The sequence below is a fragment of the Heterodontus francisci genome, chromosome 8 (assembly GCF_036365525.1).
Source record: "Heterodontus francisci isolate sHetFra1 chromosome 8, sHetFra1.hap1, whole genome shotgun sequence".
In the NCBI taxonomy this organism is placed as follows: domain Eukaryota; kingdom Metazoa; phylum Chordata; class Chondrichthyes; order Heterodontiformes; family Heterodontidae; genus Heterodontus; species Heterodontus francisci.
The window spans coordinates 42,862,489-42,881,995 of record NC_090378.1 but is presented as its reverse complement, the minus strand read 5'-3'; the positions used below and the strand labels follow the sequence as shown (position 1 = coordinate 42,881,995).

Below are 19,507 nucleotides of genomic sequence, written 5' to 3'. Positions count from 1 at the left end.
ATCGATTTTTTCCAGTTTTTCTACACAGTAATCAGGTCTCCAAAAACATAAAAAACGTATTTACAGTAACCATCCTAACCCTGTGTTGGAGTATTAATTTTACTAATGGAAAACTAGAACTCTGCGCTGGCAATTTAGGCACCATCAAAAATGCTCTATGATAAATATATGTTTTATTTTTTAAGTTAGAGCCCTAGTTCAATCTTCTAGTTTCAAGGATGTATTATCTACATCTCCATAAGCTCTGATAAATATCAAAGCCTGAAGCTGAACACCAGATATCTAGAGAGTCCCTTTGGAGGAACACATACAAGATTTCTTCCAACTGCATACAGTATGCACAATAAAAATCTTTATCTTCAGATTTCTCAAAGTCCAGATCAACCAATAGGAGTTTTAATAATGAGGTAACCATATTGTTGCACATCAATATTGTAACCAAATCCATTCTTCAGAAATAGCTAACTAATTAAAAGCTGGTGAGGTCTAAATAATTAATCTCCTTAACTTGTATTGATTTGACACTTTTGTGGTGGGAGATTACTGCTACTAAATTAAACAGCTTCCTATAGTCACTGTACTTGAGGCAAACCTGAGACATATGAGTGAAACAAAATATACTTCAAAACTAAAAATATTGGCACTTTGAACATTTGATTAATTTTAGGGTTTTGAAATTCAGAGCTTAAGGTGCCCTTGGAGAGAAGAAAAGGAAATAACACAAGAGAAGCACTAAGAAAGACTGGAAAAATGCAGAATGAGTCATGGAAAGTAGGACAGATGGATATTAATGATCAAGGTGGTTTTAGTTTAGTTTAGTTTAGTGATACAGCACTGAAACAGGCCCCTCGGCCCACTGAGTCACTGCCGACCATCAACCACCCATTTATATTAATCCTACACTAATTCCATATTCCTACCAAATCCCCACCTGTCCCTATATTTCCCTACCACGCGCCTATACTAGGGGCAATTGCTAATGGCCAATTCACCTATCAACCTGCAAGTCTTTGGCATGTGGGAGGAAACCGGAGCACCCGGAGGAAACCCACGCAAACACAGGGAGAACTTGCAAACTCCACACAGGCAGTACCCAGAATTGAACCCGGGTCACTGGAGCTGTGAGGCTATTTATTTTCTTCACCATCCAGCATCTTTTTCTACCCACATTCCATCCCCTCTAAAAAAGGAACCAGTATCCAAATTATGTGTTGTCAAACGGGAACAAGATACAAGAGAGTGAACCAATTATTTTGCCAGAACTGTAACTGCAATGATGCTCTGTATTCATCAAAGTGCAACTCAAATGTGATAATTTTCTGACTTTGCGTTCCTTACTCACTGGATATATATGGCAGGAATTTGGACTTTAATTTAAATGGTTAGAAAATTGTGGTCAGCACATGCCTGAATTTCCAATACATGCTCTTAGTACATGAGGCTGTCTGGCACAAATGAAAAATCGGAAAATTAGAATCATGGAACCAGAGTAGAAGGACTCTATCCAGCCAATTAGTTCCACTCCTTCGTTCTTTTTCATATCCCTGCAAATTTTGCTCCTTCAAATATTTAACCAATCCCCTTTTGAAGGTTACTATTGGACCTGTATCTACTACTCTATCAGACAGTGATTCCAAATCCTAACCACTCTTTGTGTAATAAAGTTTTCCTCACGTTGCTTCTAGTTCTTTTTGACAATCATCTTAAATCTGTACCCTCTGGTTACCAACCCTTCAGCACTGGAAATAGTTTCTCCTATTTTACTCTAAATTCTTCATGATTTTAAATACTGCTATTCGATCTCCTCTTGGCCTATTCTAATTTAAGGAGAACAACCCCAGCTTCTTGATTCTATCCACATAACTATAATCCTTCATCCCTGGAACCATTCTAGTAAATTTCTTCTGTAGCCTCTCCAAAGCCTTCGTGTCCTTCCTAACGTGTAGTGCTCAGAATTGGACGCGGTACTGCAGCTGTGGCCGAACTAGTGTTTTATATAGGTTTAGCATAACTTCCTGGCTTTTGTTTTCTATGCCTCTATTTAAAAAGCCCAGGATCCCATATGCTTTACTAACTGTTATGTTAGCCTCTCCTGCCACCTTCAAAGACTTGTGCACAAACACCCTGGGCATCACTCTTCTTGCATTCCCTTAAATTGCACCATTTAGCATGTATATCTCTCTTCATTCTTCCTACCAAAATATATTACAGTATAATTTTCTGCATTAAATTTCATCTGCCACATGTTAACGCATTGCATCAGCCTCTGTCCTCTTAAAGTCTATTACTATTGTTCTCAGTGTTTACTACACTTACAAGTTTGTCATCTGCAAATTATACCGATAATGTTACTTTTTTTTGCTTATCCTTTCAACCAAAGTTGGCACTTGTACTGTGCAGATTTACAAACAAAATACTTCAACTGTACTATTCTATTGTTCAATAAAACAATAAAAGAATTTTTCTGAACTGTGCACCAGTGGTGGAGGGAGTGAATGTTTAAGGTGGTGGATGGGGTGCCATCAAGCGGGTTACTGTGTCGTGGATGGTGTCGAGCTTCTTGAGTGTTTCTGGAGTGACACTCAACCGGGCAAGTGCAGAATATTCCATCATGCTCCTGACTTGTGCCTTGTAGATGGTGGACAGCCATTGCGGAGTCAGGAGGTGAGTTACTCACCACAGAATTCCCAGCCTCTCACCTGCTCTTGTAGCCACAGTATTTATGTGGCTGGTCCAGTTAAGTTTCTGGTCAACGGTAACCCACACGATATTGATAGTGGAGAATTCAGCAATGGTAATGCCATTGAATGGGGAAATGGTTAGATTCTCTCTTGCTGGAGATGGTCATTGCCTGGTACTTGTGTGGCATGTATGTTACTTGCCACTTATCAGCCCAACTTGAATGTTGTCCAGTTCTTGCTGAATGTGCGCATGGACTCCCTCAGTATCTGAGCAGTTGTGAATGGACTGAACACTGCGATCATCAGCAAACATCCCTACTTCCGACCTTATGTTGGAGGGAAGGTCACTGATGAAGCAGCTGAAGGTGGCTGGACCTAGGAAACTACTCTGAGGAACTCTTGCAGCGACGTCCAGGGGCTGAAATGATTGGCCGCCAACAACCACAACTATCCTCCTTTGTGCTAGGTGTGACTCCAACCAGTGGAGAGTTTTCCCCTGATTCCAATTAACATTGATTTAACTAAGGCTCCTTGATGCCACACCAGGTTAGATGCTGCCTTGATGTCAAGGGCAGTCACTCTCACCTCAACTCTGGTATTCAGCTTTTTCATTGATGTTTGAACTAAGGCTGTAATGAGGTCTAGAGCATAGTGTCCCTGGCGGAACCCAAACTGAGCAACAATGAGCATGAGCATAGGGGCGGCACAGTGGTTAGCACCGCAGCCTCACAGCTCCAGTGACCCGGGTTCAATTCCGGGTACTGCCTGTGTGGAGTTTGCAAGTTCTCCCTGTGTCTGCGTGGGTTTCCTCCGGGTGTTCCGGGTTCCTCCCACATGCCAAAGACTTGCAGGTTGATAGGTAAATTGGCCATTATAAATTGCCCCTAGTATAGGCAGGTGGTAGGAAAATATAGGGACAGGTGGGGATGTGGTAGAAATATGGAATTAGTGTAAGGATTAGTATAAATGGGTGGTTGATGGTCGGCACAGACTCGGTGGGCCGAAGGGCCTGTTTCAGTGCTGTATCTCTAAAAAACTAAAAGTTATTGCTGAGTAAGTGCTGCTTGATAGTACTGTCAGCGACACCTTCATCACTTTGCTGATGATCAAGAGTAGACTAATGGAGCTGTAATTGGCTGGATTGGATTTGAGCTGCTTTTTGTGGATTGGGCAATTTTCCACATTATCGGGTAGATGCCAGTGTTCTAGCTGTACTGGAACAGCTTGGCTAGAGACACAGCTAGTTCTGGAGCACAAGTCTTCAGTACTATGGCTGAGATGTTGTCAGGGTCCATAGCCTTTGCTGTATCCAGTGCCTGCAGGTGTTTCTTGCCATCACGAGGAATGAATCGAATTGGCTGAAGACTGGCAACTGTGATGCTAGGGACCTCAGGAGGAGGCTGAGCTGGATCATACACTGGGCACTTCTGGCTTAAGATAACTGCAAATGCTCCAGCCTTGTCTTTAGCACTGACATGCAAGACTCCGCCATCACGGAAGATAGGGATGTTTGTGGAAACTCCTCCTACACTTAGGAGTTTAATTGTGCACCACCATTCACGACTAGATGTGGCAGCTCTGCAGAGTTTTGATTTGATCCGTTGGCCCTAGTCCCTAAACTCTGGAATACCCTCCCTACACTTCTCCGCCTCTTTACCTCACTTTCTTCCTTTAAGACACTCCTTAAAACCTACCTGTTCGACCAAGCTTTTGGTCATCTGACCTCATATCTCCTTATGTGGCTCGGTGTCATATTTTGTTTTATCATGCTCCTGTGAAGTGGCCGAGGATGTTTTATTACATTAAAGGCACTATATAAATGTAAGTTGTTGGTTGTGGGATCACTTTAGCTCTGTCTATAGTATGCTGCTTTCCGCTGTTTAGCATGCATGTCAGTCCTGTTTTGTAACTTCATCAGGTTAGCATCACATTTTTAATTATGCCTGATGCTGCTCATGGCATGCTCTCCTACACTCCTCATTGAACCAGGGTTGGTCCCCTTCTTGATGCCAATGGTAGAGTGCGGGATATGCTGGGCCATCAAGTTACAGATTGTGATTGAATGCAATTCTGCTGCTGCAGATGGCCCATAGCACCTCATGAATGCCCAATTTTGAGCTGCTAGATCTGTTCCGAATCTATCCCATTTAGCACGGTGGCAGTGCTACACAACACAGTGCAAGTGTCCTCAGTGAGAAGACGGGACCTCCTCTCCACCAGGACGGATGCATCGGTGACAGATAGATTGGTGGGGACAAAATCATGTTGATATTCCCCTCTTGTTGGTTCATTCACTACCTGCAGCAGGCCCAGGCTGGCAGATACGTCCTTCAGGACTCAGTCAGCTCGGTCAGTAGTGGTGCCAACGAGCCACTCTTGGTGATAGATGTTGAAGTCCCCCACCCAGAGTACATTCTTGTGCTCTAGTTACCCTCAGTGTTTCTTCCAAGTGGTGTTCAACATGGATTAGCACAGATTCATCAGCTGAGGGGGTGGTAGGTGGTAATCAGCAGGAGGCTTCCTTGCCCATGTTTGACATGATGCCATAAAACCCCATGTCACAATGTTGAGGACTGCAAGGGCCACTCACTCCCGACTGTATACCACTGTGCTGCCACCCCTGGTCAGGGATGGTGATGGAGTAGTCTGGGGCATTGGTTGTTAGGTTTGATTCTGTGAGCATGGCTGCGGCAGGTTGTTGCTTGACTCGTCTGTGGTACAGTTCTCCCAATTTTGGCATGTCCCCTGTTATTAGTGAGGAGGACTTTGCAGGGCCGACTGGGTACAGTGTGCCTGTGCCCTTTCTGGTGTCTAGACTGATGCTGGGTGGTTCGTCCCCTTTTATTTTATTCTTTTCTGTTGCCATTTGATACAACGGAGTGGTTTGCTAGACCATGACAGAGAGCAGTTTGGAGTGAACAACATTGCTGTGGGTCTGAAGTCACAGGTGAGGCCAGACCAGGTGAGGGCAGCAGATTTCCTTCCATTCTCATTCATGAACTAGATGGGTTTTTACGACAATTCGGTCATTTCATGATCATGACCGAAACAAGCTTTTTGTTCCAAATTTATTAATTCAGTTTAAATTCCTCCAGCTGCCATGTTAGGATTTGAACTCGTGTTTCTGGACCATTAGTCCAGTAACATTACCATCATACCACCATCCCCTGTACTGCCTGAACTAATAATAGAGTTGCGAGTTTAAATCCCACCGTTTTGTCGAATCTATATGTCAACTCCGGTCCCATACCAAAATGGTTGATTCTTAACTGTCCCTCTGAAGTGGCCTAGCAAGCCACTCAGATGTTAAGGATGGACAATAAAAGCCAACTTTGTCAGTGTTTCCCATACTCCAAGAATGAATAGAAACTGTGGGCACAAAAACTGTGAAATCATTTAAAAAAACAATTACATTTTATATTGGATTGATGCTAGGATTATGCTGGATGAAAGAACTGAGAAGTAACTTCCTCATTCATAATTATTTTGTGATTTTATGTTGCTCATGAACTCTGAGGTCAGACTGCAGTGAAGCTATGGATGCTGTGAGAAGTTGCTGAGGTATTTTCAGCCAGGAAGGAGTGAGTATGCAATGTTGGTGGATATAGAAGTCAATATAAGATGCACCAATGATGGCTGAAAAGAGCAGTAATGGATCGAAATGCAGGCTGGTGCAAGAAAGCAAAAACAATCATAGGGAGACACAGGTGAAAAACTGAAGATCTGGGAATGGTTGAGTATACAAAGACAAGGCCCTTGAGGGAGAAATAGACATATCATGGAAAAATGGCTGGATTCAGAGATGTATCGCTAAGGATATAGGAAACTTCAGAAATTTGTTGAATTTTTGAGATGTTTGTGTGTTAAATAGGTTATCTGAGGGAACTATTACTTACTATTTTTGCATAACACTTCTTTTTGTGGCCATTTACTTTATGAAAAAATCATTCATTCTTACAAATTTCTTAGCTTCTGTCCTTCATAGTTCTTTAAAAATATATTACTTAGAGGGTTGCTTGGTGCAAAATCACTACCAGTGCTGCTATTTGACCTGACTACCAGGAAGTTTGCAGCAGTAGCCCATAGAGGTCACCTGTGCAGCATCATGGGTATCTAGCAACTGAATTTGTCCCCTCCCACTCCATGGTACTGCACAACTGCTCCAACCTTAGTGCCACACTATCACCAACAGGAATCTGACATTCATGAAAAGAGCAGCAAATAATGATAACTCACCTCAAAACTTTATCTTTTGAAAAAAAGCACCTATTGAGCACAACCAACCATGTAAAATTCAAACTGCAGGGATCAATTTTTTGATATATGTTTCTTCCCACTTGAGTTTCAATTATTATTCAACAGGTGTGTGTGAAGGGAAGCGTTGTATTTAGTCTGTGAAGTGCATGTTTAAACTATAAAATGAAAGCTATTTCTGTAACTCTCATTTTTCTTTGGGGAAGTAGGAATTTTGTGCTCATCAGTCCAGAATGTTCTGAAGAAGGGTCACTGACCTGAAATGTTAACTCTGCTTCTCTCTCCACAGATGCAGTCAGACCTGCTGAGTATTTCCAGCATTTCTTGTTTTTATTCCAGATTTCCAGCATCCGCAGTATTTTGCTTTTATTTCAGTCCAGAATGTTTGCTTGGAAATGGAATACTTTTCCAAGTTCAGAATCAAATACTCTCAGCCAGATTTACAATGTTATATCTCTACAGCTGGCCTGCATTCCATAACAGGGGGGGTATTAAGGTCAGGGGAAGGGAGATTCCTGGATCTTGGGAGTATTGAGGAGCATTCTGGGGGATGAAAGTAGCAGGTAAGGGTCCAGTGGTATCGGGAAGGCCTGCTGGGAGGGAGACAGAATGTGTAATAACTGACTGTGGGAGTAGTGGGAGGAAGAGCCATGTGGTTACATCACTGGGAGTGGCATCTGACAGCAATGGTGAGAGGGCTGTGGGAGCATTAGGAAAGAGATCCCAGATTTTGGGATCACTGGAGAGAAGTCCCAGCCTTTGAAAGCCTTGTGAGGGAGATCCTGGAAGATAGGAACACTGGGAAGGGAGGGTCACTGGGACATGTTTCCTAGAAAGTGGAAGCATTGGCAGGGGAGTCCTGCAGAATGCAATAATTGGTTTGGGGGGTGGGGGGAACATAGCCTGGGAGTACTCCATGTGATGTTTGGGATCTCTGACAGCAATAGGAGGCAGTGATACTAGGGTCTCAGAGCATAGAGAAGAGGGTCCTTGGATATGGGAAAGGGGAGGGTGATGCTCGGGTCTGGAACCCTTGATCTCTTTGTCCTTGCAAACTACCGCATGTTGTCACCTCCCAAATCTGTGCCCATCTTTCCCATTACTCCATATTTAATCTCAACAATCAGGTTTCTGACCCTGGCACAGCTCTGAAATGGCGCTAGGACAAATCAGAGCTATCTCAGCACAGTGTGCGCAATTCCCAGCAGAGGAGCAGAAAACTAACTCTGTAAAGCAGACCAGATATTGGAATTGAGGCAGTTCACCAGAGAATACAGCCTCAGTAGAAAGCAATGCCAAAGATGGAGGTCACAGTAAAGTCAGCATACAGAAATGTTTGCTGGTAATTTTAAATAAGAAAATGCTGTCAATCACAAAGAAGTTAGAAACATGAAGAAAATTGAGGTAATCAATATCACTACATTCAAATTTGGGGCAAGAGGATCAATATGATAGGGACACAACAGATTCAAAGAAGTTAGTGATATGAAAAAGAATTAAAATATGATAAAAATTGCAGGGATTAAAAAAGCAGGTAATGATACAACTATTAAAATTTGCTTTAGTTATAATTTTTAGGACGATATCTTAACAGTGCAGTAACTGCTCCTTTAAATCCAATTTTTAAACACACTTAGTGGTTTGCACACTGAGTCAATCAGAATCAGTTTTTACATGCAGACTGTGATTGATAGTGATCACTTTCTGCACAATTGAGGTTTTAATAGAAATTTGTTTGTTATAAACCAATCTATAATAAACCACCTCAAAATCCTGTATATAATGGATGGATTTGAATCAGAAACTGCCGGAGGGAGTCAGGAATAGGTTTCTAACAAATGGAACTGAGTCACATTCTGCCGAAGGTGTGGTGGGAAAAATTATTTTGATCACTCTGAACCATTTTTAAAGCCTTAGCAGTTAGAAAGCCAGACAATACAGAATAGAGAAAGAAAACATTTAACCCTACCAGCAGCATATTGTACTTCGGATATTAACAGCAGTCACTAATACAACACAAATCTGTAAATCTTTCTTGGTCTTAAAAGTTAAGCATCTGCTACAGTGAGCATTAGTGCTTTTTTATATATGCACCAAGTAGTGAACTACACTAATTTAAACTAAACGTCAACTCTAAAGTCAATGAAATGAAAGTTGCAAGAATGTGAGGATTTTATATGAGACTCTTTCAATTTGCATTGGATGCTGGTGATCTGTGATCACCTTGGGCCTGGCACACTCTCAATTACAATAATGAGCCTATAACATCTGACTAGATTGTGCAGCATCAGTGAAAAATAATCAGACAGTGAGTTAGTGGTGAGGGAGGGAAACTCCAGAATTCCTATGGGGCTGGATTTCCAAAATGGACTTAGCAAAAGATAACGATTGTACCTCGTTTAGTGGCATTTTTGGGAAAGGGAAAGTCCAAAAATCATTTTGTTTATTCTTAAAAGTAGACTCACCATATTGGTGAGATTGTTAATTGTAGGCTCAAGATGTTTGTAAAGACATTTGCTGTAGACCAGGGTGTCAAACATATGGCCCATGGAACAGTCTCATATGGTCTGCAGTGCTCTCTCATGAAGAATGGGACATGAATCTCCCGGGTGTTGCTTCTAACAGGTTCAGGAGAACTGCACCTTTTAAATGGTGCATTTCCACCCTGCCAGCACAGAGATGCAGGACTAATTAGTAAGCATTTTTGTTTGGTTTGTGGTCCCTTTTGGACCTCAGAGCTACTACATTTAAAAAAATAGAAATTAATAAGTAAGAGGCAAGGCCAAAACCTAACTGGTGGGTTTAAGCAAATAACAGAAAATAAACAAATAAACACTAATGTTAATAAGGCAAAGAAATAGGTTCAATAAGTTAAACTGAGCAATAAATGTACCTAAAATAAATCGAATTAAACTCATCGGTAATCAAAATTTAGTATTAGAAGTGAATCAGTTAGTTCCAGAAAAAGGTAAATAAATAACTGCTGAACAATAAATGAAAATAAAAGAAATAAAGAAAGAACAGATAACAGTAGCAAAGTTAATTTGTGGACACAGAGTCCATGACACAGGTCCTTCTGAGGGAGTATCAAGAAATAGATTCTGATGAAGGGTCATCGACCTGAAGCATTAACTCTGTTTCTCTCTCCATAGATGCTGCCAGACATGCTGAATATTTCCAGCATATTCTGTTTTTATTGCTTTGTATCTCCATTTCTGAGGATAGGCTATCGACCAATACTCACTATAAGACCACGGATTCCCACAGCTACCTCGACTACACTTCCTCACACCCTACTTCCTGCAAGGACTCCATTCCATTCTCCCAGTGTTTCCATCTCCGTTGCATCTGTGATGCAACCTTCCATACCAGCGCTTCCAATGTCTTCTTTTTTCCTCAACTATGGATTCACCCTCTCCATAACCATGGTTTACAAGTCCCTTGACTGTGTCCATTCCATTTCTGCTCTCATCCCTTCACCTCCCTCCCAGAACCAAGGGTTCCCCTTGCCTCCACCTTCAACCCCACCAGCTTCTGTATTCAAAGGATCATCATCCACCATTTCCACCACCTCGAGCTTGATGCCACAACCAAACACATCTTGCACCCCACCCCCCCCACCCCCGAACCTTCCACCATTCCAAAGGGACCACTCCCTCTGCAATGTCCTGGTCCACTCCTCAGTCACTCCAATACTCCCTCCCATTCCCATGCAAGAACAGGAGATGCAACACCTGCCCTTTTATCGCCATTCTTCTGACCGTCCAATGCCCCAAACACTCCTTTCCAGGTGAATCAGCGATCTACTTGTACTTCTTTCAATTTACTATACCTTATTCGCTGCCCATGATGTGGTATCCTCCACACTGGGAACACCAAATGCAGACTGAGTGACCGCTTTGTGGAACACCTCTGTACAGTTTGCATGCATGGCTCCGACATTCAATCACCTTTCTCCCACTCTGACCTCTCTGTCTTTGGCCTCCTGCAGCGTCGCAGTGAAGCTCAATGCAAGCTTGAGGAACACTACCTCAGCTTTCGATTGGGCACTTTACAGCCTGCTGGACTCAACAATGAATTCAACAATTTTAGACCATAACCTCTGCCCCCATTTTGGTTCCTTTTTCTTTCTCTCTTGTTTCTCTCTTTTATCCTTTTCTTTGCTTTCAGACAGCAGATATTCACAATCCTGCCATTTACTCTTCCTCTAGGCACATCTTCTGTTTCTTTACTTGTCCTATTACTACTCACTTTGATCATGCACCATCAACCTTTTTGTCATTTAGTTCCTCCTGCCCTCCACCCTATCACAGACTTTCCCTTTTGTTCTTTTTCCCAACCTCACCTCTTTCACTTGCTGAAAACATAATACATCCCTAACGTTTCCCAGTTCTGATGAAAGGTCACAGACCTGAAACGTTGGGCTGAAATTTATGAGCGTGCCGCAAATCGCAGCGGCGTGCTCTGACTCGGCAGTCTTCAGGCATAGATGCTCCATCACTGAGCAACCGCGATATTTCGCGCGGGGGCTCATTTAAATGGAGGGGGCGGAGTGGCTGCTCCCGATGACATAGAGGGGTCGGTCGATCCGTCCGCGTCAATGGTGTCCGGCGCTACTGTGCAGGTACCGGCACCATTTTTAAAGGGCTTCAAGCCCTTCAGGTAAATTTAAATGTTTAAAGGTACCGTCACACTATTATCATCAATTAAATTTGATTCAAACTTTGCATCCCCCTCTGCCACCCCCTCAATGAGTTCTCAATAAATAAAATTAGCTATACATAAATGATTTGGAGGAAAGTATAGGTGGTCTGATTAGCAAGTTTGCAGACGACACTAAGATTGGTGGAGTAGCAGATAGTGAAGGGGACTGTCAGAGAATACAGCAGAATATAGATACACTGGAGAGTTGGGCAGAGAAATGGCAGATGGAGTTCAATCAGGGCAAATGCGAGGTGATGCATTTTGGAAGATCCAATTCAAGAGTGAACTATACAGTAAATGGAAAAGTCCTGGGGAAAATTGATGTACAGAGAGATTTGGGTGTTCAGGTCCATTGTTCCCTGAAGGTGGCAACGCAGGTCAAGAGAGTGGTCAAGAAGGCATACGGCATGCTTTCCTTCATCGGACGGGGTATTGAGTACAAGTGTTGGCAGGTCATGTTACAATTGTATAGGACTTTGGTTCGGCCACATTTGGAATACTGCGTGCAGTTCTGGTCGCCACATTACCAAAAGGATGTGGATGCTTTGGAGAGGGTGCAGAGGAGGTTCACCAGGATGTTGCCTGGTATGGAGGGCGCTAGCTATGAAGAGAGGTTGAGTAGATTAGGATTATTTTTATTAGAAAGACGGAGGTTGAGGGGGGACCTGATTGAGGTGTACAAAATCTTGAGAGGTATAGACAGGTTGGATAGCAAGAAGCTTTTTCCCAGAGTGGGGGATTCAATTACTAGGGGTCACGAGTTCAAAGTGAAAGGGGAAATGTTTAGGGGGGGATATGCGTGGAAAGGTCTTTACACAGAGGGTGGTGGGTGCCTGGAACGCGTTGCCAGTGGAGGTGGTAGACGCGGGCACGATAGCGTCTTTTAAGATGTATCTAGACAGATACATGAATGGGCAGGAAGTAAAGAGATACAGACCCTTAGAAAATAGACATCATGTTTAGATAGAGGATCTGGATCGGCGCAGGCTTGGGGGGCCGAAGGGTCTGTTCCTCTGCTGTAATTTTCTTTTTTCTTTGTTCTTTGTATACCCCCGGAAAACTAATTTTTTAAATGACAAACTTTAACCCCCCACCTTCATAACATTTGACCCTCAACCCCTTCCCACCATCCCCACAACCAATTGGAGTGGTTTTCCCTGCTCCCACACCACTCTCGACCTGAAGATTTCACTGCTTCCCCCTCCCCACCAGTGTCACGCCTCGGAACTCCAAATGGAGTTCCAAAGGCGCAGGAATTCCAGCTGGCGTCCGGAATATCGGCATGGGAAGGCCGCCGGGACAAGGTTGGTTCATGTGAATGCTTTTAATAATTTTAATATTGAAATGAAGGCCCTGCCCGGGGTGGGGGGGGGCGGTGCCGCCCTGAGGCCTCGCCACCGGCGGTAAAATGTGGCGGGGGCTTCTCGCCATCAGGGGTCATGGTGGGCCTCTACTGGAAGAATTTTACAGGCCCCCCGCCCCGCCCTGCCCCCGCCACAACCCTCGACGCCGGAGGCCTCATAAAATTCAGTCCGTTAACTCTGTTTCTCTCTCCACGGATGCTGCCTGACCTGTTGAGTAATTCCTGCATTTTCTGTTTTCATTTCAGATTTCCAGCTTCTGCAGTATTTTGCTTTTGTAAATGATGTAAGACTCTGGTAGGAGTTATCTGCAGATTTCCTGACAGTAGTGATGTAGTGGGGCAGGGACGTCTTAATGCAGAGATCAGGGAAGCACGTAACAGAAACGATATGGTTCTAATGGGAGATTTTAGTTTTCACATAGATTAGGAGAAGCTGAATAGCTCAAGCAGTAAAGGCAATCAATTGCTAGAACAAGTTATTTTAGAACCTACAAGGGATAAGGCGATACTAAGTTTAGTGATCAACTGTGAGCCAGAATTAGTTATCAGTCTGACTATAAGGGAACATCTTGTGAATAGTGACCATAATATGACTGAATTTGATATTATGTTTGAGAGGGTGTCACAAACAATGGTTTTAAATTTAAGAAAGTGAACTCCGAAGGGATGAAAAATATGTTCACTACAAACAGTGGCAAGTATTCATCGTAGTTTTTGGTACAATACAAAACCAGACCATAACCTTTTAAAAAAAAAAGACAACAGCTCCAACAGCAGTTAAGCATGAGATAAAATGAGGTAAAAGACACGAACAGAAAAGACTTACACAAATTTTTTTAGTTTTTAGAGATACAGCACTGAAACAGGCCCTTCGGCCCACCGAGTCTGTGCCGACCATCAACTGCCCATTTATACTAATCCTACATTAATCCCACACTCCTACCACATCCCCACCTGTCCTTATATTTCCCTACCACCTACCTATACTAGGGGCAATTTATAATGGCCAATTTACCTACCAACCTGCAAGTCTTTTGACTTGTGGGAGGAAACCGGAGCACCCGGAGAAAACCCACGCAGACACAGGGAGAACTTGCAAACTCCACACAGGCAGTACCCAGAATTGAACCCGGGTCGCTGGAGCTGTGAGGCTGCGGTGCTAACCACTGCGCCACTGTGCCGCCCCAAATACAAGGACAAAACGGAAATTTAGAAAGCAATACATGTTGCTTTTGCCATACTGTCACAAGCTCCTTAGCATCTATCTGCAGGCAGACAGAACCTTAGTCTAAGGTCCCATCCAAATGACTGCACCTCTAACAATCCTTCTTCACTACTGTACTGAGGGCCAGTATAGATCATGTACTCAGGGCCTGGAGTGGGCCTTGTACTGACAATCTTCTTTGACTCAGAGGAAAATTGCTTCCAATTGAATCAAGCTGGCATTTATAAGTCTGAGATCCACTTGTGTTTATTTATATTACAAAAAAACTGAGAGAAATCAATGCAAGGTTTTCTTGACTTAAATGCTAAAACATTTTAAACATTTAAATCAATACAACTTTATAGTGTGAAATAAAAAGTTACATGTAACTATCAAAATTAAAAATAAGGCATTCATGACTTCTCATTTCTACTTTATGAGAAAAGTTGTGAAAAGATTGTACAAATCATCTTCACTGTAAGTTCAACAGAAAGGAAAATTAAGCAGGGTATATAAACAGGAAACCAATCTGCTCGTTTTGCACTCACACCGAAGTTGAATTCTATCTCCATTACACTTTATCTCTGGCAGGAAAAGAAAAAGTACCAAGATCATGCAGGGGATGCTCCACGGATCTATTTTACCTGAAGTATGCAAGACATATAATACATTTTGCTTGTATGAGGCATTGCTGCAATGATCAGTTTTTAAATATTACCATTGTAAAATTTTAGAGTAACAACTTTACTTCACAAATATATTGCAGGCAACATATAAACAAAAAGGAAATGTTAATTATTGAACAGTTTTGTAGTTGGACAATTCAGTTAAGCCTACTGTCGATTATTTCAGCACACACAGATTTTTCTTTCCATGTAACTCCATGTTTACATTGTTATTTTAAATGAATGGTAACTCTAATGCACTCACCAATCCCACTATGTAGTTTGCCAATGTGTTGCAAATTCAACCCTTTGATCATAAATGGCAGTCCATTCTTTGGATAACTTCCCATTGCAAAACTGTATGCCTGGAGATCAAAAGGAATGAAGATGAATAAATAACAAAGAATTATACATACAAAAGCAAAATATCGCCGATGCTGGAAATCTGGTCAGGGAGGATCAATAGAGAGAGAAACAGAGTTCAAACAAGCTTCAGGTTGATGACAGTCCATCAGAACTGAAAACAGGCACAGGGATCGAGATGTGCATTTAACTCGCACCCGCTGCTTCCAATGCAGGCAGCACTGTTGACGTTAACACCACTTAAAGATAACCTACACTACTTAAAGGCAGCCTAAAAGGGAGGTGCATACTGACTGGAGTAGGTTTTGCAACTGTTTGTGGGCAGGAGTCTGAGCAGGAAGAATAGTGAATTATGGTGCAACAAGGGAGAACGCGTGCTCCAAGGTACTCTGATGCTGCAAAAGATGCCTTGGTGGAGGAGGTGGAAAGGAGAGGAGATCTATCCAAAGAGGACCAGAGGCCTTCTAGACAAACTTTCGAAAGGCAGTGGAACCATATAACCAGTGTTCAACACCAGGAGTCAAGCCCCGAGGACCTGGATGCAGTGCCATAAAGAGTTCAATTACTTCACAAGATCAAGGTCAGTGAATGTATCTTCCAATAGATACTAATTACATCAAGGGATATGGGGATAGTGTGGGAAAATGGCTTTGAGGTAGATGATCAACCATGATCTAACTGAATGACAGAGTAGGCTCAACGGGCTGAATGGCCTACCCCTGCTCCTATGTTCCTATAAATGCTATATTGCACCAAGTGCACCACTAGCCTCACACTGCTCAATGCACCACACCCCCATCACTCGCCCACCAATAATCTCTATCAATCACAGTGGCGCAGTGGTTAGCACCGCAGCCTCACAGCTCCAGTGACCCGGGTTCAGTTCTGGGTACTGCCTGTGCGGATTTTTCAAGTTCTCCCTGTGTCTGCGTGGGTTTCCGCCGGGTGCTCCGGTTTCCTCCCACCTCCAAAAGACTTGCAGGTTGATAGGTAAATTGGCCATTGTAAATTGCCCCTAGTGTAAGTGGTAGGAGAATGGTGGGGATGTGGTAGAGAATATAGGATTAATGTAGGATTAGTATAAATGGGTGGTTGTTGGTCGGCACAGACTCGGTGGGCCGAAGGGCCTGCTTCAGTGCTGTATCTCTATAAAAAAAAAACTAACATTCATAATTTCACCTCACCCTCACACACTTAGCACCCACTGGAAGCCTCACATTCACATCTCACAGCTTGCCCACATTGCCAGCTATTCAACCATGACAGCTAATGACAGCTACATCGCCCAAACACACTCACTCTCACACTTCCCTCCCTCTCGCAGGAGGCCGCAGGAGCTAACCAGTGAACAGGCGTGGCTGCATTCCCTTAATCCGATGGAGGAGACAGTAGTTGCCATCACCAGTGTGGCCATGACTGGGACGAGGCTGAAACTATCGAAGTTCCTCGTACTTAATCCTCCTCCTCACATGCCACTTACCCCCATACCACAATCTCTTCCGATTCACAAGCTGCAGATGGTGTAAGAACGCACTTCTTGCTTTCTCTCCCTCCCCTCACCATAACTTCTTGAGTGTTGCTGGACCTGCACTCATCCAGCCAAGTGGAAATCATTCCATCACACTTCTGACTGCGACTTGTAGATGGTGGAAAGGCACTGTGGAGTCAGGAATTGAGATACTTGCCACAAAATACCTAACCTCAGACATGCTCTTGTAGCCACAGTATTTATGTGATTGGCCCAGTTAAGTTTCTGATCAATGCTGATGCCCAGGATGTTGATGGTGGGGGTTCAGCAATTGTTGAATATCAAGGGGAGGTGGTTAAGCTCCTTGGAAATGGTCATTACCTGGCACTTGTGTGGTCCAAATGATACCTCTCAGTTAACAGCTAAAGCCTGAATGTTGTCCAGGTCTTGCTGCATGCGGGCATGGACTACTTCATTACCTACCGAGTTGTGAATGAAACTGAACACTGTGCTATCATTAGCGAACATACTGCATATGGTCGCATACCAGCAGAACATTGACAGAGTGGAATTGTTTTGTGTTGTGGTACATTTCAGAGCTGACATGTGTCGCCCTTAAAGCAACGGCCCGCAGTCAATAGCACTCTGTACCACAGGGATGCCTGCAATCCTCACAAAACTGCATTGCTCACTCCGCCCTCCTCTCTGGCAATAGAGAATAAAATTTATTTGGCACTCTTGGAATACATAGCCTCAGTGACATCCCTAATGCAACAATGGATGGCAATCAAGGAGATGTTGTAAATATTACCTGCTCTGGCCTGGAAGAAGCCCGTTGCACAAAGGTTCATGAGCACCATCAGTTTCACAGCAACTGGCAATGCCTTGCCCAGAGTTTGCAGTTGTGGCTGCAGCAGATGGCAGATTTCAGTGAGGATGTCCTTCCTGAAGCACAGACATCTGATACACCATTCCTCGCTGAGGTTCAGGTAGGAGAACTGCACATCCTTCTCACCCTCCTCCTCCTCCCTCTTCCAGCAGCTAGTCCTGCTCTATGTCACCTCTGTTCATTCTCCCTGTCATGATGTAGTCCAAGGGGATGCATACTACTGCACCGAATTCATGGACCAAGTGGTTTTTGTAGAATCCTTGAAGTTAAGGCAAAGTCCTTTGACATGTGCCACACCAATCCATGTAGACTTTAGCAACTTCAAGGAACTCTTAAAACAACTTCTAAACACTTCCACAACCTCAGAAAGAGCCAGTAGAAAAGAATCAGCAACTGACCTGAAATAGTTGATGATCGCTTTAAGTAGCACTGATAGGGTTCCTTCTTGTTGCTGAACATATGTTCAGCTGTGTACATGTGTTTAAAAGACAGCGCTGGCTGGAGGGTTGAGCTCCAAAATGGGAATGCTACACGCTGACTGATGTTACCATCTGTCTACTCTGCATACTTCCTATGGACGCTCCATGCACAAGCACAAATGTTCTCAATAAAATGGTATCTGGCGCAACTCACACCAAAAGTGGCATGCATGCCATAGTTACCATTTTGGAGCCATAAAAGCACACTTAGCGCCAAACAACCTGGCACTGCAGAGCTGAATTTTGTGGCCTAATAATTTTTAAGCAAGTATAGAGCCAGGGAAAAGGGGAAAAGGAAAGACCAAAGAGTCTTTTTATTCCAGATTTATTCATTGAATTCAAATTCGAACCCATGTCCTCAGAGCAATTCCTTGGGTCTCTGGGTTACTAGTCCAGTGACAATACCAGTATGTCACCACCTCCCTTTTCCTTTACATCAACTGTGAACCAGCCACTAGAGAGTTTTTCCTTTGATCCCCATTGAATTCCAGTTTTGCAGTTTATTTCTCCTTACTTTTAACCAATTTTAATAACTTTTCATTATTTAAGTTCTCTGAGGCAAGTTTGAAACCTAATCTCATCAAATGGTTCATTTGGTGTCTGTTGCACCTCAAGAGGAGATAACAGACTCCAGATCATTCCCATATGTACTATGGAATGTGTGTGGTTGGTCTTATTCTGTTTTGTACCATTCTTTTCATTAGAGGAAAGCATTATGAAGGACACTGAAGTCCAGGTGGTTGATATGAAGATGTGTGCATTGAATAACTAATGGTGAGAGTTAAAGAGAAAGAAAAGATCTCAATCCATATTCAAGTGATTTCAGTTATAGGGAGCGTCCTAGTGTGGCTCCCTTGCAAACAGTGGTAGGTGAGACTTCAACCTGGCTTAAAGAATGCTCTGAAAGGATTTTTTTTAAATTATGAAGAAATATCTGGTAAGATTATTATTTCCTACTCTACCTACACTTTTATTCCTCTTTAAGCAGGGAAAGCTCATCAAATGATAACTGCAACTAATCATTATGAAATCATAGTCAGAACATATACAAAGGATAACAAAAAGGATTGAATGTGTTACAAGGAAGCAATACATCAATGGGTTCAGATGATGTCATAAATTGCAGTTATTAACATCTTCCAAACCATGAAATGTGTCATATCTTTCTAACACACTCCAACCTTTATTCCATTTTCAATGAGACTATATTTGCCATTTGCAGGCATCACAAACTGAAGTGCTATTCTTGCACATGCTACGAACTGCAGTGCAATCAAGTTTTATTTCACTGAATGTTACAAGGGAATCGGATACTTTGTGACTATTATAAAACTTTATCTTTCCCCCCTTAAACATAATACACAGTATAAATTTCATAGTATTCTTCAATTTGATAAAAGTTCCAGTCTGACAGCAGCTTTACAGGCATAGCAAGGG

At 42.9% G+C, this 19,507-nt stretch overlaps 1 protein-coding gene across 4 annotated transcripts in view; it reads right to left on the bottom strand.

Annotated features, from left to right (window-relative positions):
- Nucleotides 1-19,507, bottom strand: part of LOC137372783 (ERI1 exoribonuclease 3-like) — a 419,417-nt gene that overhangs the window by 199,724 nt on the left and 200,186 nt on the right. For all 4 annotated transcript variants that reach the window (XM_068037025.1, XM_068037023.1, XM_068037021.1 and 1 more), the window contains exon 7: nt 15,137-15,236. In XM_068037025.1, coding sequence (XP_067893126.1) covers nt 15,137-15,236 — 100 coding nt within the window. The remainder of the gene's footprint in view (nt 1-15,136; nt 15,237-19,507) is intronic.